Here is a 25,026-nt window from a genome sequence, read left to right as displayed (position 1 = left end):
AGCCTGTCAGAAAATCCTCTTGCAGCCTTCCTTTTAAAATTAAAAGTTTAGCCATTCCCAGTGGGTCTACCGGATCTAATTTTTCTTCCATAACAGACTTGGGTGTGTGTCTGAGGGATGACTCACCAGGCAGAAATGACAGAACAGGTTGGAACTACTTCTTTAAAAATATGTACTTACTTCAATAAAACACTATAAAAGGAAAATCTATCGCTGCCTGTGCTTTGGAATAGTAACTGTACTTTCAGGCCTTGGTGTAAAAATTATTAAAAAAAAACCAAAAAAAAACCCCCAAAAAAACCCCAAAAAAACCCCAAAACCCAAAAACAAACAAACAAAAAACAAACAAACAAAACCAAAAACCAAAACAACAAAACCACAAAAAAAAAAACCCAAACTAGTAAAGTATGTTAGGTTTCTGAAGCTGTAACCTTTCATTATTTCCTAACATTAAAACCTACTGGCACTTAATAAGACTGTTCCTGCTGCAAATCATAAGAGCAATTTCCAGGTATTGTCAAAAGTTGAGAGAAGGGAAAACTAAAGTTTACGTACATTTTTGCAGGTTTATTTTTTTGTTATTGTTGGTGGGTTTGGAGATTTCTTGGGTGCATGCTACTTTTGATGTTTAACAGAAGTTTTTTCCTGTTGTAGTTCCGTCCCTGATTGCATCGCAAGCTAGTATCTTGCAATATCTTACTGTTCAAATTGTGTTGATTTTTGTGGTGGGTTGGAGAGTTGGAAGGGTTTGGAATTGGTTTTGGTTGTTTGATGGTTTTTAAGGAAGAGGATGGGTTGATTTACAGATTCTTTTCTTTATGGATTTACTGTGAAGTATCCCAACAGCTCTATCATTGAAGGGAAACAGGCATCTATTGCTTTAATTTACTCTTTAAACTCAAATTATAGAATTTAGCCTTAAATTCAGGAACCAAATTCTTGTAAAAAAGACTATTGCTGAATAAACTTTTACTTCTGTAATATCTATATTTAAGACTAGCTGTTTCTCCCCCCTCAGAGGATATACCTATCTAAGACAAATCTTCCAGGATTTCAGGGTTGTTATTTTTGGGTTTAGGCATCAAATTTCACACATGAACTGGTGTAAAATGATAAAAATTCTGAATTAACACTGTTACAAGGCAGCTACGCACTTTATCATAACTTTACTGATGTGTCTAAAGATACTGGTCTTAAAACTTTGCTAGCTACTTCCATGAGCATAAGGATCATGTCTCCATCTATCTTCCTGGATTAGTATCTGTGAAGTGTGTTGAAATTGAGTTTCTCTTAGCTAATAGTTTGAGACTGACCAAACCCACTGGCTTTTACTGGTTTTTGGGGAGAGAAACAGAACTCAGTGTATTGCTGATGGTGAGTCAAAACAAGCTAGCAGGGTGATTGAGGCTGATAGAATTGAGAATTGTCTGACTGCAGGATTGCTTTCAGAATGTATTAGCATCCAGTCTTGAGCACTGTGTGATCACATATCAATGTTAGACTGTACATGTCCTATATGCTTGCTGTTTTTTTCTGAATTTAAACATTAATACATTTCTCCCAAAATGTTTTCCTTTAAATAAAATCAGTATATTGGAAGGCCACATTAAAATCCAAAGGAATTTAAATGTGTATATATCAGATCATGTTTTTTTAATGTGATGAGTTGGAAGGCTTGCAAGAAGGGAAATACATTTATTCCCTTGCTTGCTGTGTTGCTGATATACCTACTAGATATAGAGAGAAATCTTGAAAACTAGTCATGTTTTATTTTGAGACTTTGTGTCAGAGAAGTATTTGAAGTGTCTTGATGCCTTTTTTTTTTAATATCCGTGCAGACATATTTACTAAAAAAAAACTGAGCTGTTTCTAATGATATTCCCTTTTATGGTATCTCATATTCCTAGTCATGTCATTGCCTTGTCAGTAATCAGAGAGAAATTTCAAACTTACAGTCAAAAGCAGACTTCTTCAAAACTGAATTTGAATTATGCCACCAAGTATCTTTTTAAATTTTAACCTGTTTACAATTATGTAGTAGAGAACAAGATTTATCAAGTGTTTAGTGTATTTCCCCGGATCCAATTAAATATATTGCTGACTATTACCTTTACAATATGCAAAATGAGCATGTATGTACTTTTAACAGAAGTCTCAAACACTGATTTAATGAACCTGCTTTTAATGTGTATTGAGACTAGAAACCAAGTTTACCTTGCTATAGCCTTTAGTACTATGCCTCTAGAATGACTGAAGTCTGTAATGTAGTACTGCTAGCTTAGAAGTTATTATGCTGTTCTTGGTTAGTTATCTAAAAGTTTTTCTGCGCTTTGTAGGCATTGACAAAAGGTAAGGGTAATACTTAATCATAGAGTAGTTTGCCTGTGGATTTATGAAATATTTCAGCAAGTGTTTTCATCATAAAGTACCAAAGTAATTTAATTTCCTTTCTAGTAGTATTTTATTTGGTAAATAAAACTTGATATGTCAGATTTGGTTGGGAATTGATTTTATATTAAATCTTAATATATGAGTTGATTAAAAAAGAAAAAAAGAAAATAAGATAACTTTTTTTTCCCCCCCCCCACGCACGAGTGAAACAGAAATACCTTCTATATTTTGTACCTGTCAGGCTTTTGTGTTCTGACTTTCTTAGCATCTGGCAAGATCAGAATTGAGAATTTCTTGTAAAATAATTAAAAACCAGCAACAACAATAAAAAAACCCAGCAGCTTTTAAAGCTTAAAGAATATGAAAACTTTTTTGTTTTGCTAGAGCCGACAGTTGTGCCAACCACGTCAGCTAGAGTGGAGCCGCAGGTCGTGAGTTCTGCTTCCAGTAACAGTTCTGGTACGTCTACCTCAGAGCAGGCCTCTGATGCAGCTCCAAACGTCTCCAACAGCCAGCCCTCTGCAGCACCAGAGACGACTTCTAGTCTTCCCAGTGGCGGCACTGCTGGTCCTGCAGCTGGAGGTACAGAATAAGAGAGCTTTTTAAACTGTTGTGTTGTCTCCTAGTACAAAGGAGATAGAGGAAGTTAATTGGGATTCTCTAGATTAAACAGCATGTGAACTTTTAGTACTGAACATAAGTAATAAGTTGAGAGGACAGGAATCTAAAAAAGATCATTGATTTCTTCCCAAAGATGAAGGAAGTTGTGCTGGAGCCTTCTGCTTTTGCCTGTTGGGATGATTTGGCTATACCTAATGAACCACATCCTTGCTTTTTGAAGAGGTAGAATGAAGTTCACAGGGAATTAAGTGTTCCATTGCAATGTGTTACAGGGATGGGTTTTTTAATCTGTATTGTAAGGAAGTGAAGGATGTATATAAATTCCTTGAACCTTCCCCTGTAGGTTACTTCACTGGAAGCACATTTATACAGATCTGTATAGATACTGACTTATAATAGAGCTGTATATACAGGCAGCACTCATAAGATCTCTGAAGCATGGGTGCTCTGCCCCTATCTGCAAGTCAGGTGAGGTACAAAAAACCTGAGCTGACCACAGTTGCACAAGAATTTGAGGTCTCTGCACACTAACCACAGGAACAGTCTTTCCTCCTTTCCCTACTGATAACGTGTCTTAAATTAGTGGAATAAGGCAAGTGTCGGTTCACGTCCTCTAGTGGTTCCCATGAGTGTGTCCACCTGAACCATTCAGTTTTGGTTCATTTGGCAGGCATAGCTAAATCTTCTTTTTTGTATCCAGTTTGTTTTGTTTTAGTCTAGATCTGTTTTTCAATCGGTTAATTATTTAATCATGAAGTACAATTTTTTTTGTTTTTTATTTAAGACACTGCTTTACAATGATCAGCTTTACTAATTTCTTTCACTTCAATATTAACTTTCTTTATCTTCAAGATGATACAAGAAGAACTGCATCTAATACGACACTGGAAACTGGCCCTCCGGCCATGCCAAGGTTACCATCATGCTGCCCTCAGCATTCTCCTTGTGGAGGACCTTCACAGACTCATCATGCATTGGGGCACCCGCATACAAGCTGCTTTCAGCAGCATGGCCACCACTTTCAACATCACCACCACCACCACCACAACCCTCACCCAGCTGTTCCACTATCTCCTTCATTCAGTGACTCCAGCTGCCCTGTTGAAAGGCCTCCTCCAGTGCCTGCACCTTGTGGAGCAAGCAGCAGTTCTGGCACCAGTTACCATGACCAGGCATGTTTAATTCTTGTGACTCTCCCTTTGCGATTTCAAGTTGTTATAGATATGAGAGAATAGAATAGGGTGCTGAATTGTGGATTATTGTCTTGTTCTGTAGCAGGCATTATAGAAGGGAACTAAAAGGAAAAATTGAGCTATAATACATGGACACGAAAAATTGAAATCTTACAGAAAGTCATAATCCAACAAGTAATCATAGTCAGCTGACACCCTCTTGATGACTATAAGATGATAGTGGCTGTTTAAGCAAACCAAACATAAATACCTTGAAATATACTCTGCTGATTATAGCAGTTTTGCAGTGCAAATAATTGAGCTGCTTTAAGGGAAGAAAACATCAAGTCTAGTGTTCTGTTTATAAAAGGTATAAAAGAGTTGCTCTTCTAAAAGCATTGGTTTTTTAAGACTTTTTAAGTAACTAAAATCACAGCTCTAAAACAGTGCAGTTATCAGTAAGAACAATACTGCGCAACCTTAATTTACAACATGCAGAACTATCAGTCTGGTTTCTGTTTTAGGTGTAATACATTAGGCACAACTGAAAATGCTAAAGATTTGGGGTTTGCCTCCAAATATTTCAATGCGTGTAGCTCCCATATACTCACTGGTTTATCCATCATAGGGTTTTTGTGTGTTTTACACAATCTGGTGTAATGAATTTAGTCTGTCTCACCAGATTCAAGAACTTGGGAATAAGAAGTGTTAACCATATCTAAAGAATGTTCCAGAGTCGAGCCTTAAAACTTAAAAATTTGGATTCCAGTTGCTTGTGATAGTATGTATTTTTATTTTTTATCACATTATGTTTGAGGGTGACTTTGTTTTCAATGTCTGAAGAATTGCTTGAAAAAAGATGGTTTGTTTATGCAGCAGGCACTGCCAGTAGACTTAAGCAGCAGTGGTATAAGAAGTCATGGAAGTGGTGCTTTTCATGGAACATCTGCTTTTGACCCCTGCTGTCCTGGTTCTTCATCTCGAACTGCAATTTATGGGCATCAGGCTGGTGCTGGCCCAAGCCAATCAATAACAATAGACGGATATGGATCGAGTATGGTTGCTCAGCCCCAGCCCCAGCCTCCTCCTCAGGCATCGCTCTCTTCCTGTCGGCATTATATGCATTCTCCTTGTGAGTACTGATAAGTACTGGGTACCTGGGAGGGGGAAATCAAACAAACAAGAAAACAGCTTCCCTGACAATATATGAAACCTCTTGTTGTCTGCTTCCTTTGATGTTAGAACTAGCCTAGCAAAACACATATTAAGAAATGTATTTAAATAGTTCAGCTTGTGTAGAGTATTTGAACAGGATCCAGATGAAGTTAAAATATTTTCTTTTCAGTGACCTTCATAACATTCAGACTTCAAAAGCTGTATTTACTATGAAAATATTTTTCATCTCCTTTGTATTTTAGCAAAGCCTTTTTATTTCTTTTTCCTTGGTCCGTCCCCCGTCCTCTCCCCACAATGAGTTCTGCTTGAGCAAGCTGAGAGTCAACTCATTTGTGTGATTGTGATTTCTTTTTTTGGATTTTATTGTTTCTACGGAATAGTGGACTTGTGGAGGGGAATTGAATTTTTAAAAAATTAAGCAACAAACTTGAAGTAAAATTTCTCACCATATATACCTTTTTCAGCATACATCACAGGTTTTTGCGTTTGGGTTGTGCTGTTTTTTGGTTTTTTTACACCAACATTGGCAAGTGGAATACTCTTGGCTGCAGAAAGTCTGGGTTTCTTGTAGGGTATATTGCTGGAATCACATTATTTAAAAATTGCATAAACACGTATTCCCATGTTGCCACTGTTTACACTGGTGTAATAATATTGAAGCACCTGTGTTAAGATACTTTTTAAAATGAAATTTAAGTCAAAGCCTGCTACTGACCAAATTAAAAGCACCTGATGTTTTCATTGCAGATGCTTCTTTGACCAGACCTCTTCACCATCAAGCTTCTGCATGTCCTCACTCCCATGGGAATCCTCCTCCACAGCCACAACCGCCACCTCAAGTAGATTATGTTATCCCTCATCCAGTGCATCCCTTCCATCCTTCAATCTCCTCTCATGCATCTTCTCATCCTGTTCCACCTCCACCTCCACCACCAACTCATCCTTTAGCCAATGCAGCTGCTCCAATACCACAGCATCTTCCTGCAACACACCAGCCTATATCCCATCATATCCCCGCAACAGCACCTCCAGCACAGAGGCTACATCCTCATGAAGTGATCCAGAGGATGGAGGTCCAGAGAAGAAGAATGATGCAACACCCAACGTATGTCACAAATGTACTCAGAACAATATCTAAACATATAATTCATTTCCCTCAGGTTTGTAAAATGTTGCATGTGAATCTCAAACTGTTAATTGCATGGTTAGGAACTGTTAGTATTAAACCATGGTAAGAAGTGTCTTTAGATACCCTCACAGTTGTGTGAGCATTAAGACTGAACTTGTTCCATTACATCTTTCAACAGTGTCTCCAGGTAAGGCACGAAGGGGGCATGGAAGAGATGGGAAGCTTATGTTTCTCTTGTCCATTACTCATCCTCCAGATAACAGGCAGGAATGCCTTTTCAAGCTGGACAACCCAGAAAGTACATTATAAGCTCCTTTCAAATGTGTCCTTGAATGTGTTTTGCCTTGTTGATGCTGTTAAGATTCTTTTTATCTAACTAATGCTTTAAAATAGAATGAGCAATTTATCATAAGAGACCGTTTACCAGGTTCAATTCAGATTTAACCTTAGATACTTACCTAGCTTTACTATGCCTTTATGTCTTTAAAAGAGAAGGGACTGAATAATATCTGTATGAGAATGTGACCAATGTTGAGATGTAGCTTTGGTGATATTGTTTAAGAGATGGTAGTGTTGTTACTAAACTAGATTCATGACACTAGTATCAACAGAAATCAGGTCAGTACTGGCTTGGTATTCAATCACAAAGTAACTGAAGTTATTTTAATTCTGGAGATAATGCTTTTAAGTATCCAAGAGAATGTAAAGAATGACCTCTCTAGTTGTTGCTTCTAACTTTGTTATATAAATTCTACTGGTAACTGACTTTTAAACTGATTTAGAAGTTAATACTTAAACAGAAGTTTGCTTTAACTGCAACTTTTGAGGCAGTTTCCAGGTAATTCATAAAAATATCTATAGGCAGTAACTGCTCACAAAGTGGCACAGGACAGGCTTTCCCCTCTCTCCGCCCTGTCCCCCCCGAAAGTCAAATATAGCCCTTCTTTCTCAGTCATTAAAATTTTGATCTGTCTGAACCTACACCTGTTCTTTTGTTATCTTTGCTATGCAAATAGCATGATCTCTACGCACCCTAACCTAAACATACAGGCATACCACTTGTGTACGCCCATGATTATGCAGTCATACCCCAAAATTAATTTTGAAACATTGAAGCCAGTGAATATGAGACAGCAAGATAGCATTTTAAGGAAAAATAATAGTGATAGCTATCTTATCAGTTCTGGAAACTTTCTGGTAGTTTGGGATTGGAAATGTGAATATTGGCATTTGTTAGCCTAGTGAATTTTCTTCCTATGTATAGAAACTGCAGTCAGATGTTGATAATAGGTTCTTCCTTGACATTCTCTTCTTTCTGAAGTCACCAATCTCAGGTCAGACAGTGTCAGTTTGCTCAGTGAGGTTTCTCCTCTATAGTTTCGTTTTGTAATCTTATGAAATTGTTCTGCCCTTGGTCTTTCTTTTCCCCTCTAATCCTCATACAAATTACATGCAAAATCAATAGTGCAGGTCTCTTGGCCCGACCTCATATAAATCAGATTATACTCTGACAACCAGTAACTTGTGTATATTTGCTCTGTTATTTAATACACAGACTGAGACTGCCAGCGGACTTGCAGTTCCTTCAGTTCTGTGTCCCAGCATCTCAAAGTGTTCTTAAGATGTTGTTTCATCCTTCATTTCTAGAAATCAAGACGCATTTTAGGAAAAACTAACCTACATGACATTCAATTTTTATGGAACTATGAAAGTTGTTTTGTTATGTTTTTTTAATTAAAATATGTTCTTCCAGATTTTTCCCCATAGTTATTTGATAAACTCAAGGGAGGTGAGACTAGGAGTAGGTTCTGCTGTTAGGCCTGTTCCCATGTTGGTCTGTACCATTGCAGAAAGCCGATACTTCTAACATAATTTATACAGGCTTGACAGATTTCTCTGGAGAACTGTCAATTTACAGTGATTAGAATAGTGTGCTGTTAAGTAACTTTTTACTTCTCTAGACATGTAAATTTACCAAATGTCTAGTCTACTTTGTCAGGTAGTTTAAGGTAGTACTGAATCTGAAGAAAGTGTACTGCTTTTGGCAAAATCTAAGTTTCTAGGTTGAATTAAAAAAAAAAAAAAACAACACTTTCTGCATTGAAAGAAATGGAAAGAAAAATTCCTTTCTGTAACTGGGAAGTGGTAAAGTAACAGGAGTCAGCCAGCAGGCTTTTTTGAAGATTTTTTTTTCCAAAACTGTAGTTGTTCCGTACCAGCTGGCATGGAAAAAACTGTGTGCTCTTACTACTTGAGCTATGACACAAACATGTTTCAAGGAAAATGTCCTCTGATTAGTGTGTTAAGTTTCCCCTAATTACTTTTGCTGGTATAGTTTTACTAGAAATAAACTGCAGCATAGCTGTGAATGACTCTGAATCTCAACATGACTGTCATGTGGCCTTTGCTTTCCTACCTGCAGTTTGAGGTAGGATTATATACTTTGTCAGACCTTCTGTAGTCACGCCTGCCAAGTGAAGGGCAGATCACAGTAGCTGAAGCTGGCTTTGTCTTTGAATATGAAATCTGTATTATAATTAGTTTCTAACATATCTAAAGTTGAAATTAAAATACTGTATGGGGAGGTTTATTTTTTTATTTTAAAGGCATTCCAGTAATGCAGTCTGCAATGTTTTAATTACGGATGTTGCTTTCTTGATACTAACAAGTATGTGAAATTAACTGTTGCTGTTTTATGTTGTTTAGACGTGCTCATGAACGGCCTCCTCCACATCCTCACAGAATGCATCCCAATTATGGTCATGGGCATCACATTCATGTGCCTCAGACAATGTCTTCCCATCCTCGACAAGCTCCAGAGAGATCTGCCTGGTTAGTAATCAGATACTATTTTAGTTCTTTGGGACTCCGGACAAAAGACCATAATGTGCTGATCGCAGTGCTGATAATTCTGGCTGTGATTTTAAAAAGTGCTGCATGCACCTGTAGTTTAAAATTTGTAGATGCTGGGTTTGAAATATTGCTTTGAGTACTCAATATCATAAATACATTTCTAGCGGGTTTTATCCATTGCTTTTAAAATGGAATTGAGTGTTAGTGACTCTAGGTAGTTATTTCAAGAATTGATTTTAAAATAGGCAAATAAAACATTGCTGAAGACTATTCTTCTATTTATGTTCTTTGTAAAACAGAGGTTTGTATTTGAGTTACAAAGTAATTTATTCTCTCCTCTTTGTCTGAAATTATTTAAAATTGCATCAGGCCCACTCATGAAGGTTACATTTAAGTTCTGCAATATATTTGTTATTAAAAAAAAAAGACACTTTTGATCATTAGGGAAGAGGTGCATGTGTGACAGCTGCTGTTCCCAGTGTGAGCTACAGAGAAGACTCCACACTGATAACATTCCTGGGCACAATAAATGTGGAGTTGTCTCTACTGATTTATCGTATCACATATCACTGGGATTGGGGGGAGTGAGCAAGCGGCTGTGTGGTGCTTAGTTGCTGGCTGGGGTTAAACCATGACAATACTAAATCTTCACAGCTGATTTAAAAACAACTTTTAATTATGGTAGGATTAAGGTGATTGTTTAGCAAAGTTTAAATAAGTTTAAAAAGAATTCTTATGTAAAACCGTTATGGTAGCTGTGCTGTGTTACATGCCATCCAAAGTGGAATTGTACCTAGCAGTCAGGATGTACCTTTACAGTAATGCCACTTTCATTCACGTGACAGGGAACTGGGAATTGAAGCTGGTGTGACTGCCGCTACTTACCCTCCAGGGCCCTTGCATCCTCACTTGGCCCACTACCATGCACCTCCTCGACTTCATCACTTGCAAATAGGGGCTCTTCCTCTAATGGTAAGGAGATAGCTTATGAAAAATTATGATCATTGGTCATTGTAATTATTTTGTTTGTCAAGAAAATTATTTTAAGGTTTACTGCATTTAATTGGACATGTAACATTGCTGCAAAAGTTAGTGGTTCAGCTGAAGAAGAAAATACTCCAGTGTTTGTGTGTTGCTCCCACATAGTGAGCTAGAACAGACTCATGTCTAATAAGAGAAAACAGTTTAGGACACTAACATTTCTAACTTCAGCTCTTGTAAAATGAAACGTATTTGAATTAAATTGTCACTTGCATTGCAATGCATTGACCCTCTGCATCTGATTTTTGAAGTTCAGATACTTCTGTAATGAGTTTTGGATTGTTAAAGGTACCAACTTTCCACCCAGTGCATGAGGATTAGCACTGGTGCTTTATTTTTAAGGTGTGTATACAGCACAGCTAGAAGTCCATCTAGAGATTTGCTTGTTATTCAAATAATATTTGGTGTTCATCAACCTAATTCTGTGTGGTAAAGTATATAATTTTGTAGCATGAAGTGTTACAAGCAACAGGAAGTGTGAGGGTAAACTAGTCCCTTGTTACATGTAACTTTTTGTAATCTACAGTAGAAAACCAAGGAAAATCAGCATAACTGACTTTTACAGAGTATTATTTTTGAAAGAATGTTTGTAGGTTTATTTAGAATAGTCTTAATTTTGTTTAATGAAGATTCACAGACACAAATCTAGTTTAACGGAGTATGTTTAGTGTTTCTTTGTGGTATTCTCTGTGGCTAACCCATATTATTTAACCCTCTTAAAGCTAGATAATCTAATCAAAATTGTGGGCTCCTCTGTAAACAAATGCTAAAATTGTAATTAAAAATCAACCTGCAAGTCTTGTCCATCCAAAGTTCCTCTGTTAGTAGCCAGAATTGACATCTAGGGATTGAACTGTAAATTTACAGCCAATACTGTAAGAGCTGTCTCTTCATAGTCTGGTCTTGCATTGCTTATCCCTTGCTATTTAACTAACAAACATGATGATGATCCTCAAGTACTTCCCTGATGTATCAGGGTTGGTAATTCATTGATGCACAGCTTGCATACTTACCACAGACTTCCTAGAGCAGTCTGTAGAATTTGGTATTTTAGTGTAGCCAACAAGATTCTTGCTGCATAACCTTATCTCAGGTGCATCATCTATTCAATTAAGATTTTCTGTATTCTTCAGTTAGGTGTCTGTTTTTTCAAGTGGATGAAAAATGGCGTGCACCTCTCACATTTATTTCATGTGTTCTGCTGTAACAGATAACATCAGTTGCTATAGATTCTCAAAGAGAAAGGGCCCTCCTAATAGTTCAGGGAACTGCAATTGCATTAGGAGGCAGCAAGTTAAACATATGCCTATTTTATCTCATTCTGTCAGGGCTAAAAAGTCAATTATGGGATTTATTTCCACTATTGCTGTGAAGTTTCTAGAAACTTCAGAGTTCAACTGATCCTTATGTTACACTGTGATGAGAAACTTTTAACTGTATTTTAACTTTCATTGGGGTATTCCTACAACTAAAATGTTACACAAGCAAGTAGTTGGGACCCCACTGTTTATCTGCTTTTTAGCAGTAGAATGGAAGAAAGCTGTGATAGAGAATCTTCAGAAGTATTTCCTGAATGTGTGATAAAATACTTTAGGGACTCTTGCCCTTCTGCTCACTAACTGCTGTTACTAATTGATAAAAGTGTCAGATGAAATACGGTTCTTTAACTCTACAGAAACTTGTGCATGTGTTTGTGTAGGGATATCTAATCCCCATAACAGTAATTCATGAAACTCTGGATGAAATGGAATTGAAGTTGTTTGTATTTTGAGTTTTTGTACACACTGTAGTGACAGCATGTTTTACGGTGTATAGACTGCTGTAAGCAGTACTTCCTCACATGTTTGGGATCTGTTTTGAACCTTGCTGTGATCAGATCGAGTGTTAGGACTTCAAAGTTGTGTTCCGAGTCTCTAACTAATTTGAAGTGTATTCAGATTACACGTACTAGAAGAACATAAAGGCAGGTTAGAGTGCTGCTAGAGCTTATATATACAATGAGTTCAAAACATTACAAATGCCTTTTGATGATTCTACCCCTTCTATGGCAATAATGAAAGCCAAAGCTTTCTTCATTTGCATGTTTTTCATCTAACAAACTTAACTGGATATTAAACAGAAGTGCCATTTTAGTTTTTATTAAAGAGCAACAGATGAATTGCAGCTGTCACCTGGGTTTTTTCATTGTAACTTCAGGAATAGGGCAGGGGAGGAGGGGCTGAACTGTGATTAGAGTCCCTCTGCTAAGTGGTTAATTGTTATGAGGAGTGCTTTCTTCTTTCAGTAAGTGCAGAGGGTACTAAATAGCAATTTACATGACTCGGTAGTTGTATTCTTGATGCAGATGTCATCAAATGTTGATGACATTCTTTATTTGGTGGTGGTGGGGGGTGTCTTCTAAAGTAACTCATGCAGTAGCTCAACTAAAAAATTCATTTGCGTTGAATCCACTTTCTGAAATAGCATGCTGCCCAATAGGCAGTGTGCATTTTTTCTATCTGTTCTGGAGTACTAAAACCTCTTCAAACTGCTTCCAGACCATAAAGGGCATAATGGATTATTTGGGCTTTAATGATACTAGTACTCTGATATATCAATTTCAGATTTTAACTGGATGCAGATAACCTAATCTTCATCTAGTCAGTGCTGGAATGTAGACTGCAGTTTTAATCCTCAGGAAGACAAAATGATAAAAATATGTTGGGGGAGATAATTAGTGTTCAGCAGCTTTGATAGTCCACGGGGGGGGGGGCACAAAATGTCCTTTTCTATATTAGCTTGGTTGAAGAAACTTTCACCTGTTTAAATGTTGCTTCAGCAGGAATCCTAGATTAAAAGCAGGTAAAAAGACCTTCCTTCATATCTATGTAGACAAGGATTAGGCTACTTTCCTCGATTTAACACAATTAAGCATTAAGTATGACACTGGCTTAGAGTAGTTTGTGTTCCCATTGTTATTGCTTTAAATGATTTATATGCGCTGAGGAAAGATCTTCTGTCAAAGTGATTTTTATGAAGGATTCCATTCTGGACGAATATCCATTCTGTGAACTTTAAGAACATTTTTAGGAAGAATCAACTGAAGATCAATGCATGGCATAACTAATGAAACATCAGACAAGAAGAACACAGGAGACAGGCTTTATCTGTTCTCTGATGCTGGTGCTTGTTGTTAGATGCCACTTCAATTTCTGTTTACTCTGAGTGACTTTGGCTGCTTTTTTGGCACTGTTGATGAACGGCTTTTTGACTCGGAGTTCCCAGCACCAGTTATCACACCTGGGTAGACAGGATGGGAATTTCTGTAATTTAATAAGCTGAGATGGATGTTAAAAGGAACGTGACTTTTTCATAACGAGCTATATACCAGCCATAATTCTGACTAGCCAAACCATACTTATGGCTGTAACGCATATCCAAGCGTTTTCTTCTCTTGCTTCAGGAAAGAAAAGGCATCCTAGTCTATAGTGAAATCTGGAAGGGGAAAAAATCCAAAAAGAAATCTCCAGAAAATGTTTCTAAATTTGGCCTGAGGATACCCTGAAGTGGCCCCCTTCTCTATACTGCTGGCTCTTCTGTGTCTCATGTTTTCCAGATGTTATCCATTTACCTGAATGACCAGAATGCTATGTGTAGCTGTAAAATAGGTTACTTTTTGTAATTGCAAAGATGAGAATGTTTCTAACATTTTTCAGGCTTCAAAAAATAAGAAAGGGTTAGAAAAATGGAGAAAAATGTGTTATTTGCTATAAAGTTTCAAAAGTCTGCAGACATTCATTCAGAAATTGTAATTTAATTCAGCTTTGAAACAGGAACTTGCTCTGAATATGAGTTTGTTACTAGGACACTTAAAAATCAGTGCTTTATATTTTAAATCTGCTCTGTTAAAGAAAGGGTTATGTTATGAATTGGATTTATTCCTTTTTGTCATTTAAAGGGGGGTGGGGTGGAAGGTTAAAACTAGAAGGTCTTGTTTCTCCCTCTTTCCATCTTCTCTTCATACTCAAAGAAGAAAAACAAAATCTCTTCAGCTCTAAACTGATAACTAAATTTTAAATGGAATATAGACATGAAGTGAGCAGTGTTCCCTTTGTGCCTTTTAACTTTTGTTTAGGTGAATAACTAGAACTGGTCTGGGATTTTGACGATTTAAAACTTAAGCAACAAACCTGCCACTGATAGAGTATTCTGTTCAGCTTGTTGTTTTTAAAACATGCAAAGCTGTCATAGATACAAGTTTGAGATGATATTATGCGGAGTAGTTGGATTTGGTGGTGGGTGGTTTTATGGGGGTTTTTTGTTATTGTTGGGTTTTTTTAGTTTCTGTTTTATAAAATGTATCTTAAATAATGGAGGCTATCTACATGCCTCTCAAATTGTTTCAGCTACCTGTTAATCGAAGAAGTTCCTGGGATATGCTGTTCCAGTCTCTTGACTTCAGCTTCTGCCTTTTTCAATAGTGTGAAGGGGGGGGGGGGAGGGGAGGGCGCGGCGCGGCAGAATTATCTGGACTTTACAGTTTGCTAGCTATGGTGTAATAAATCTTTGTAGGGTTGATGCAAGCCTTGAGAAGACTCCTTAATTTATCTGTGAACCTAGACCGCAGCTTGCCAGTCAGTGTGAGATCTCTGGATCATAATTTAAAAAAAAAAAAAAAAAAAAAAAAAGTTACTTATGATAACTTAACCTCTCTCAGGTGTTATATATCCAGCTTTCATATGCTGCCCCCCCTTTTTTTTCTATTTCAGAGGCTTACTGTTTTGTTCCTTTAACTGTTGAATGACTCAGAGTGTTTGAGGCCATCTTTACACTTAGTTGTAAAAATTGGAAGGGATTTGGAGGTATAAACCAGTAGGTCCCAATACATTATGGTAGATGTGTGCTGGTCAGAATAATATCACTCAGAGTGTAGTTATACAGGTCCATACAAAAAAAGCTAACAAACTTCCTGAAAAATATCTCAACACTTAGCTGAAGGCTGTAACACTGTAGCTATAGTAGTTCAAGGTGAATGTTAGGTTTGAAGTAGCCTTGATTAGCTGCATCAAATTTAAGTGCGTTTTTCAAATAAGAAAATGGACTTTTGTAATGTTGCTGCTACTTTTTTCTTAATATAAACACGAATTACTGTTCTTCGTTTTTTTGTAGAATATAGGCTATTGAAGAGCACTCATTTTATGTTCCCTCAGACACAGATACAGTTAGGTTTTATCTATGCAGCACGCATTACTTGTTCCTTCACAGTGTCTCTCTATGAAAACTGCAACTTTTCCTTGTTTGAATTTGCCTTATTAAGATATTAATTGATCAGCTTTACTTCTTTATTAGTATTGATGAAGACCTAGGCAGTTAACTAGGTAAGCTTATTGTTGGGATTTGTTTTGATATGTACGACGATCATACTTAAATGTGGACCATTGTATAAAAGACTGGGATGGACAAGTGGTACCATACAATGGAAGAATCTCTTCACTGACTGTGACAACTGAAAGGCAGAAAGATCCTGGAAAGATGGAAGGTATTTAAAGGAAGGTAGCAAGGAAGAAAATCTTTCCTTTGAACTGTTTCAGAGTGTATGTGTTGTAAATGGTTCAGACTTAGCCTTGAATTTTTTAGTTGCTGCAAATTTTTGTAGTAGTGGGAAGTGTCAATAGAAAGTGCAAAACCAGAAACAGATGACACTTGTTCTAGAGGAAACAAACAGGTCTTAACAAACTTGTACTGGAATTTGCAGGTCCAGAGTGTATTGCTTTAAAGCGTGTATTATAATTTGGCTATATCCAAAAGAATATATACAAGCACTTAGTGCAGACTGGCCTTACCTTTATCTCTTTACTTTCTTCATTAGCTTTAAGCTTTTCCTTTTTCTATGTTCAATATGAAAACTTACTGAAAACACACTTCCATTTGTGTGTGAAGCTCTTTCAAGAGAGCTGACATCTTTTCTTTGCATTTGAAGGTTGATGGTAACAGTCAAAGGGATTTTAGTTACACTGTTCTTAGTTGGGCATTTGTCCTGGTTTTGGCTATGATAATTTTCCTCCTAGTAGCTGGTATAGTGTTGTGTTTTGGATTTAGGATGAGAATAATGTTGATAACATGCTGATGTTTTAGTTGTTGCTAAGCAGTGCTTACACTAAATCAAGGACTTTTCAGCTTCTCATGCTCTACCGACTGAGAAGGCTGGAGATGCACAAGAAGCTGGGAGAGGGCACAGCCAGGACAGCTGACCCAAACTGGCCAACGGGATATTCCATATGACATCATGCTCAGTATACAAACTAGGGGAAAGTTGTCCAGGGGGCCGCTGCCTGGGGACTGACTGGGCATTGGTCAGTGGGTGGTGAGCAATTGCATTGTGCATCACTTGCTTTGTATCTTCTTTTATTATTGTTGTTGTTCTTATTACTATTTTATTTTATTTCAATTATTAAACTGTTCTTATCTCAAGCCATGAGTTTTCTCACTTCTGCTCTTCTGAAGTGAGTGAGTGGCTGTGTGGTGCTCAGTTGCCGGCTGGGGTTAAACCACAACAGTCCTTTTTGGTGCCCAGTGTGGGGCTCGACAGGTTGAAATAACAACAAATCTGACCAGAGCATGTTAGAACAAATTTGTTATAAACATTCATTATATTAGTTTGATGGTTGCTGGTCACAATGTTGATTAATTTGCTCTCAAAGTTTTTGTGCTTGTTCTCAGAGTTGTTAAGTAATAACACCTTACTTGCAGTATATGCTCCCTGTTGTGCTGTTTATCACCACTGGGAGCTGGGTCAAGGTTATCATTTTCCTGTATTTTGTAACACTGGCTTATGATATGATAAAAAGGCTGGTCGTGAGACTAATCTGGTATTTGTACTCAGCATTGCCATCTCCATACTTCAGGAGCAATCTCTCCGAAACTGTTAATAATTACACTTTGTACCTTTTCTCCTCAGAGAGCCAATTTACAGGGGAGACACCTTCCTTCACCTTCCCCTTCTCCTCCAGGCTAGTTACAATAGCTCTTGAGAATTTTTAATATCCTTGGGATGTTCAAACCAGCATGTTCTTGTTACTCCTACTCCTGAATGTGTTTCAGGTCTTATTTAAAGTTAAACAACTATTTAAGAATATCACCCAGAGATCTACCCCGAGGCTGGATAGTAACGAGTGGCAGGGTGTGTGGGATAGTATGGGCAAGTACCTAGGACAGCGGGCACCTCCAGTGTTTTGGAACTTCACTCCTTGAACAAGTGCAGAATCCTGAAAAACTAGTAAAGTGTTTGGAAAAAGTATGCTGTCACCCTGGCAACTGCAGAGACACACAAATCACTGCATTGTGCTGGGGCCTGGCCCATGCCTACTGAGCCCTGTTCTACACTATCCAGTACCCTCAAGGGCAAGAGAGGGTCTCTGGATCTGACGACAAAACAACAGGCACTGCGGCTACTCCAGCCCCTGCGACAGGCACTGCAGCTGAATGAGAGAACCAACCCATGGCAGTATCAGTCACCCCTATAAACAAGAAGTAGTCCTGGAAGTGAAAGTCAACTTGTTTAGTAAGGGATGATGAAAAAGCAGGGCAGCATGAGAAGAGAAAGAACTCATAAACGAGACAGTAACCACCCGATCCCTGTCCCTGAGTGAGCTGTGAGGTATGCGAAAATATTTCAGCTGTGGTCCAGGCGAGCACATTGTCACCTGGCTGCTCCGATGCTGGGATAATGGGGCCAGTAGCCTGGAATTAGAGGCTAGGGAAGCCAAGCAGCTGTGATCCCTTTTTAGGGAAGGGGGCATTGACAAAGCAATTAGAAAAGGGGCATAAGCCCTCAGCCTCTGGAGGTGACTGAAAGTCCTGAAAGGTATCCCTTCAAAGAAGATGTTATATGTAACCCAGGCAAGTGGACCACCATGGAGAGAGGTATCCAGTACCTGAGGGAATTAGCCATGCTGGAGGTGATTTATAGTGACCTGGATAACAAGCAGTTATCCAAAGATCCAGATGAAGTTCAGTGCACACGACCCATGTGGCGGAAGTTTGTACGGAGCATACCATTGTCGTATGCCAACTCATTGGCAGTAATGACCTGGAAAGACGTAGAGGAACCGATGATGGATGAATTGGCTGGCCAGCTCCAGCAATACGAAGAAAATCTCTCTTCCTCCCTGTTCCCAGCTGTGGAGAAACTGTCTCGGGAGGTCCAGCAACTCAAAGAAGACATGTCCTACTCCCCACCTGTACAGACCAGTATCTCAGCTATTAGAAGTCAGCATTCTTCTCCTCAAGAGAGAGGATATAGAGGGTACACACCACAGGTCACCTTGTGGTTTTACCTGCGTGACCATGGAGAGGACATGAAGAAGTGAGATGGAAAATCTACCTCAACCCTAGAGGCACGAGTACGTGAGTTGCAAGGAAAAACAACCACAAATGGGTTCTTTCAGGAAAATTGGTGCTCCAGTTTCCAGTGAGCGGTTCCCCAGACAGAGTAGAAGAGCTCATCTCACATCTGATCTTAATGAAGGGACTTCTGACTCGTATTTACAACAATTGAGTAATGAGTATTATGACCAGGACTAGGGGGGCCCTGCCTCCAGCCACATGGAGGAAAGGGACTGGGTTTACTGGACTGTGTGGATTTGATGGTCTGGCACATCAGACCACAGGAGTATAAGGCTCTCATGGACACCAGTGCACAGTGTACCCTAATGCCATCAAGCTATAAAGGGGCAGAACCCATCTGTATTTCTGGAGTGACAGGAGGATCCCAGCAGCTAACTGTACTGGAAGCCAAAGTGAGTCTAACTGGGAACGAGTGGCAAAAGCACCCTGTTGTGACTGGCCCAGAGGCTCTGTGCATCCTTGGCATAGACTACCTCAGGAGAGGGTATTTCATGGACCCAAAAGGATACCGGTTGGCTTTTGATATAGCTGCCTTGGAGACAGAGGAAATTAAACAGCTGTCCACCTTGCCTGGTCTCTTGGAGGACCCTTCTGTTGTGGGCTTGCTGAGGGTCAAAGAACAACAGGTGCCTGCCGATCGCCACCACAGCGGTGCACCGGTGGCAATATCGCACCAACCGAGACTCCCCGATTCCCATCTGTAAGCTGATTCATCGACTGGAGAGCCAAGGAGTGATCAGCAAGACTTGCTCACCCTTTAATAGTCCTATATGGCCAGTGCAAAAGTCTAATGGAGAGTGGAGCCTAATAGTAGACTTATCGTGCTGCCCGGGTAGAGAACCTGGTTGTAAAAGTATGTCACGTAGGTGCTCACGTACCCAAGAGTCGGGCCACTGAAGAACATCAAAACACCCAGCACATGGATCAGGCTGCTAAGATTGAAGTGGCTTAGGTGGATCTGGACAGGCAACATAAGGGTGAATTATTTATAGCTTGGTGTGCCCATGAAACCTCAGGCCATCAAGGAAGAGATGCAACATATAGATGGGCTCATGATCGAGGGGTGGACTTGACCATGGATACTATTGCACAGATTATCCATGAATGTGAAACGTGCGCTGCAGTCAAACAGGCCAAGCGGTTCAAGCCTCTCTGGTATGGAGGACAATGGTTGAAATATAAATATGGGGAGGCCTGGCAGATTGATGATATCACACTCCCACAAACCTGCCAAGGCAAGCCGGCGGGGGTTAAACCACAGCAGCATTATTGATAGTTCTCTCTTGCCCATCTTTCATCCAGCTTGTAGTCACACATGTAGTTAGTTAAAATCTTGCTGTGTTAGCAGACTGCTTATTCTGCAGGTATAAAACAGCTATTTTTTTCTTACAGAGATGGTTTTTCAAAAGACTCTTTTACTTGGCCAGAAATGTAAGCTGCACTCTCACAATATTTTATAAAAGAGCCTGTACATAATGTACATTCAGATAATTTTGCAGAGGTGTTATGCCATTCCCCATCAGGATAATATGAAGGCCCATTAATTAGCATGAAAATGTATTATCCCACCCAATATTTCTGTTGTCTAAGTTGAGTAGTTCATTGTGGTATGTACTCTGAGAAATTCTTGGTTGGTTTTGTAGTGTTAAAATTAAATTTAGTAGGCTCCTTAAATAGATAGGCTCCAGTAGCAGAATTTGTTCCGAACGGGAGACCTATCTGGGTGCACGTCACTGCAGTTGGTAAATGCTGGCCTTTGAGGCAATTGGAACTATAATTATTGCATTACAGCAATACACTGTGACTTTACAGCTCCTGTAATGATGCAGTATCTGTGCTATCAGATGCATTGTTTTCCAACAGACTGTTTTCAAATCCTGCTGAATCAAAAAAACAAGCAGTGAAAGTCACTCCTGAGACTTGGGTTAGGTTTTGTCAGGAGTTTCCTTTCCTCTGACTGGAGGCAATCAATTCACAATGTAATAACAGGCAATGGAAACTTCCAAAGGATGCCAAACAGGTCTATGCCTACTAAAAACCTGGGACAAATATGTTCATAGTGTAGATCAGTGACCTAGTTCTTTAAATGTGTTTTCTGTAATTGGAAGACAAAGTAGAATTACACACTTATAAGGAGAATGGATCATAAATCACCAATTATCCGAGACAGATTCCTTACAATGTAGTTTTTACAAATTATCGTATTTTTAATGTGCTCTCCCAAATTCCTTTGTCACAGCTGCAGTTTATATTGTCAAACAGTAAGAGCTGTGACACCAACAGATGTTACTTACATGAAATGTTTAGGTATGCAGATGAATATAAATATCTTGTGATATAAAATTCTATATTTGCAATCATATTGAATTCACGTATTAGTATATAATCTCTGTAACTACACTCTGCATATTGCGTAACAGCTTGGATCTTTAAATTGATACACTGAGTTTGCAGCAGTCATCCTGTCTTGCTTGTTTCCCATCTCCAGCTCTAATTAGTACCAGACCAACAGGTATTTAGGCTGTTGTGAGAGAGGGAACCCCTGTATTGGGGTTCTGGAAATATTCTGAAAGTTAAATTTCCAGTTTCTATTAGTCTGGTTTGTAAAAATCTAATACTAATATTGTGGCTGTATTTGTGGCTTATATTGGTACTATGTGGTCATCATTTAACAAGCACCATGTAAACTGCTTTAAAATAACCAGATTCTGTTTTTCTTTTCTGAAAAAAATCGTTTAGGGCAGAGAAATCTTTTCTATCACTGTCAGCTTTTAGTTACCAGACTGGATTTGAAAAATACAGAAAGGTAGCTTATTGGTCTGTTATGTGAGTAACTTACTCTAGGCCTATGCTTTCTCACAATACATTAATTCAGTTTTACACCTTTATATGTGTTAAGCTTAGAAGTGTCTGCTGGAAATAAGAAAAGCCACACATGAATACCTGAGTTCATGAATAATATCTGGGATGTCTGACTTGTTGACAGCCTCATGAGATGAATTTTGAGCTGTCATGTACAGCAGCAGAGACATTACCAGCTGATAGCACAGAAAGGAGGATAGTACTTCTCAAGAACTTAACATTATTTCCAGATGAACTGCTGCTTACAGTCCACATATCAGTGCGCTCTACATGATTAAGTAAACTGAACCTGCTGATAATTTGGGTTTTTTTTCCACATGTTCATTAAAAATTGCTGCTGGTATGTTTCTGACAAAAAGTCAATACCATTATTCACTCATCGGGGACCGGGGCGGGGGGAGGTAAAAATGGAATGCAGAAGTGCTGCTGTGAAGGTGGTCCTTAGTATATTAATTACTTTTCTGCTTTCCTGTATGAAAAGCGCTGGTGCTTGAAGTGCTGCCCGCAGGGTGTATCGCTGGACACTGGTATCTTGTTCACTGCTTGTATCTCTTAATATGCAAGGAAGTCAGTGGATGCTCGGGTATAGAGTGTATGTAGAGTTGCCTGTGACTTTAGATGTGAGTTTTGAGTGTTACTTTTCTTATCTGCCTCTGAATTTGAAGTATGTCTGAAGATGTTCAGTTCTTTTGGGGAAGATAAGGATATCGGCTGTTTTTTGAAGACTGAGTATTAGCCTTGTTTTTTCTGCGGTACCAAAAATTTACATTTAAGAATCTATAGTAAGTTCTTTTTGTAACTTCATGTGTAGCTTTTAGGTGTTTTGTTTACAAAAATAGGTAGATATTTATGGCGGTTTATACAGAGTAGGTTGAGATTTTAAGACTTTGGAAGTGAGACCCAGCAATACGTAATGCAGATGTGGAGAGATTATGATAGAGGATCTAGTCTTACTTCTGTTCTGCTTCTGGTTATGTTTAGAGAGCTCAGGGTGGTGTTGTGTTATGTAGAGCGGTGGTGTGTTATGTCATCGGTTGGAATTGTATGCTCAAGCTGAGGAGTATAAATAATAAGTGATTCAATAAAAGCAAAAGGATCTTAAATTTTACAAAGTGAACAGTAAAATACTGAAACTGTTCTGAATAGGTTTAACTTAACGTCTGCTGTTTGAATAGGTACCAGACATGGCGGGCTACCCTCACATCCGTTACATTTCATCGGGATTGGATGGAACATCATTCAGAGGCCCTTTCAGGGGCAATTTTGAGGTTTGTAATAGAATAAAACTAGATATATGTCAAAATGTGTCATGAGGGAATATGGGGAGGGTATATGGTAGAGCTAGTTCTATAGATGTAAAAGAATCATAAAGAAAATACCCTTTATTTATAGAATGACCTCACTATAGTGAACTGGGATAAAAGCGTATTGAAAAGTCAGTCAATAAAAGTTGCCCTGGACAATGTAGGCGTAGGTGGTTATTAACTGACAGTACATCTTGCTCTGCCTACCACCCCAGTTAGTAGGATGTAGTATTCACATGATATGTTGGTAAAAGTTAGTGGTGTCTCTGAATAACTGTGCCAGGATCCTCCTCGTGAGGGTGAAACTTGGCGACTTCAACAGTGCTGTCCTGTTTGTTATCTAGTGCAGGAATTGAAACTGAGGGAAGAAAGAAAGAAAAAAAAAAAAAAAAAGGAGAAAATAAAAGGTATCAGATGCAGAGAGTTAATGACCTAGTCCACCGAAAACATCTTCAGTGTGACATCTCATGGTTCTAATAAACTCATTGCTGGAGAAAAATAAATCATTGTATTTCAACTTAAGCAACTTTTTTTTCTTCTAAGCCTTAATGACTGTTAGAAAGCAAATATTTACCTAGTGCATTTTAATTGCATTTTCCTCATTAGACACACAAGTATGTGTGAACGTACTGATAACCATTCCTAGCTGACAAACAATTTCTAATTTTTTTAGTAGTAAAATAGTGTTTCCCTGTAACTGAAAATACCAGGCAGTGTTGTGTGGGTTTTTCTACAGAAACCCATCACTTTTCCCACACAACATATTCTTTTTTGCTTTGCCTGTATTTGAATAAGTTGGGAATTGAGAGTTTGGCATTCTGCAAATGGGTTAGAATAAAATTAATATTTACTCAAGGTAGTTGAAATAACAGCCCTTACACTGTTTATTCCTTGATAATTTTTAGGAGCTGATTCACTTGGAGGAACGATTAGGCAATGTTAATCGTGGAGCAACACAGGGAACTATAGAAAGATGCACATATCCACATAAATACAAAAAGGTGAGGATTTCTCAAATTGTGGCCTGTCTGTAATATTTCTTTGAAAATGTAATAACGCTTATGTTTAGCTTAAATCTGCAGAAATGTGAGCTTCAAAGAGTGCATGTTTTCTGTATCTTGCAATTTCAAGGATTGTAAGCAAAGCTTACAATGCCACTTCTTTCACAAAGAAAATTAAAAATTTGGTCTCTAGATAAAAAGCTGCTGTAATGTGATAAACAGAAGTGGTTTGATATGATTTAATAACTTGTCCAGCAGTTATGAATAGCCTTGTGAGCAATGAAATAACTATTGGTAATAGCTGAATTGTCGACAGACTTCAGTGATAACTCATCAAATAAAGTAAGATTTTATTTTTGCAATAAATTGTTCATGATGCTTACCTGGTTGGTATGTATCAGTTTAACCTTTACTCTGATCACATTGGGAAGACCGGGACACTAGGAAGTTTTGAATCTGGTACAGAATTTTGGCAACTTAAGTTGTCTCTCAGTTGGGGTTTATTATACCATAATGTAGAATCCTATCCACATTTACATAGTTTCCTTTCACGCTTAATAGTGACTTAAGATACTAGGTTTGAAAGGATTTTTTTTTTTTTTTTTTGCCTCTTCATGAATGAAATGAAGATATTTAAACATAGGCAACAAGTAAAGGACTGGTTGCAACAACATGAAATTAATATATTCACAGTCCAGTAGACTTTTGTAATTAACAATAGTTAAATAAATCTGAAATGTCCTGTGATTTTGCTCCAAATGCTAGTTCTTGATTCATTTTCATTCAGATACATTTGAATACATATTATGAAATGTTTTCAAAGAAGTATATTTTGAATATGTATTAAAAACAGATTTTACTCAGTTTGTCAATAATGTCATCTCTACTAATAAGGTAACAACTGATTGGTTCTCACAGAGGAAACTGCACTGCAAACAAGATGGGGAGGAAGGAACAGAAGAAGACACAGAGGAAAAGTGTACCATCTGTTTGTCTATATTGGAGGAAGGTGAAGATGTCAGGTAAATAGTACCACTAAATATCAGAATATAACATTAATGTTCTGACTTTGAGACAACACTTGAATGTGG

General features: G+C 38.2%; 1 protein-coding gene across 6 annotated transcripts in view; it reads left to right on the top strand.

Annotated features, from left to right (window-relative positions):
- RNF111 (ring finger protein 111) overlaps nt 1–25,026 on the top strand; it is a 67,719-nt gene that overhangs the window by 39,227 nt on the left and 3,466 nt on the right. For all 6 annotated transcript variants that reach the window (XM_082321771.1, XM_082321768.1, XM_082321770.1 and 3 more), the window contains 9 exons: nt 2,776–2,973; nt 3,865–4,184; nt 5,061–5,316; nt 6,108–6,465; nt 9,196–9,321; nt 10,188–10,314; nt 22,806–22,898; nt 23,840–23,935; nt 24,830–24,957. In XM_082321771.1, coding sequence (XP_082177897.1) covers nt 2,776–2,973; nt 3,865–4,184; nt 5,061–5,316; nt 6,108–6,465; nt 9,196–9,321; nt 10,188–10,314; nt 22,806–22,898; nt 23,840–23,935; nt 24,830–24,957 — 1,702 coding nt within the window. The remainder of the gene's footprint in view (nt 1–2,775; nt 2,974–3,864; nt 4,185–5,060; nt 5,317–6,107; nt 6,466–9,195; nt 9,322–10,187; nt 10,315–22,805; nt 22,899–23,839; nt 23,936–24,829; nt 24,958–25,026) is intronic.

This window comes from Platalea leucorodia (assembly GCF_965183815.1).
Source record: "Platalea leucorodia genome assembly, chromosome: 9".
In the NCBI taxonomy this organism is placed as follows: Eukaryota; Metazoa; Chordata; class Aves; order Pelecaniformes; family Threskiornithidae; genus Platalea; species Platalea leucorodia.
This window is presented reverse-complemented; position numbering and strand designations above follow the sequence as displayed.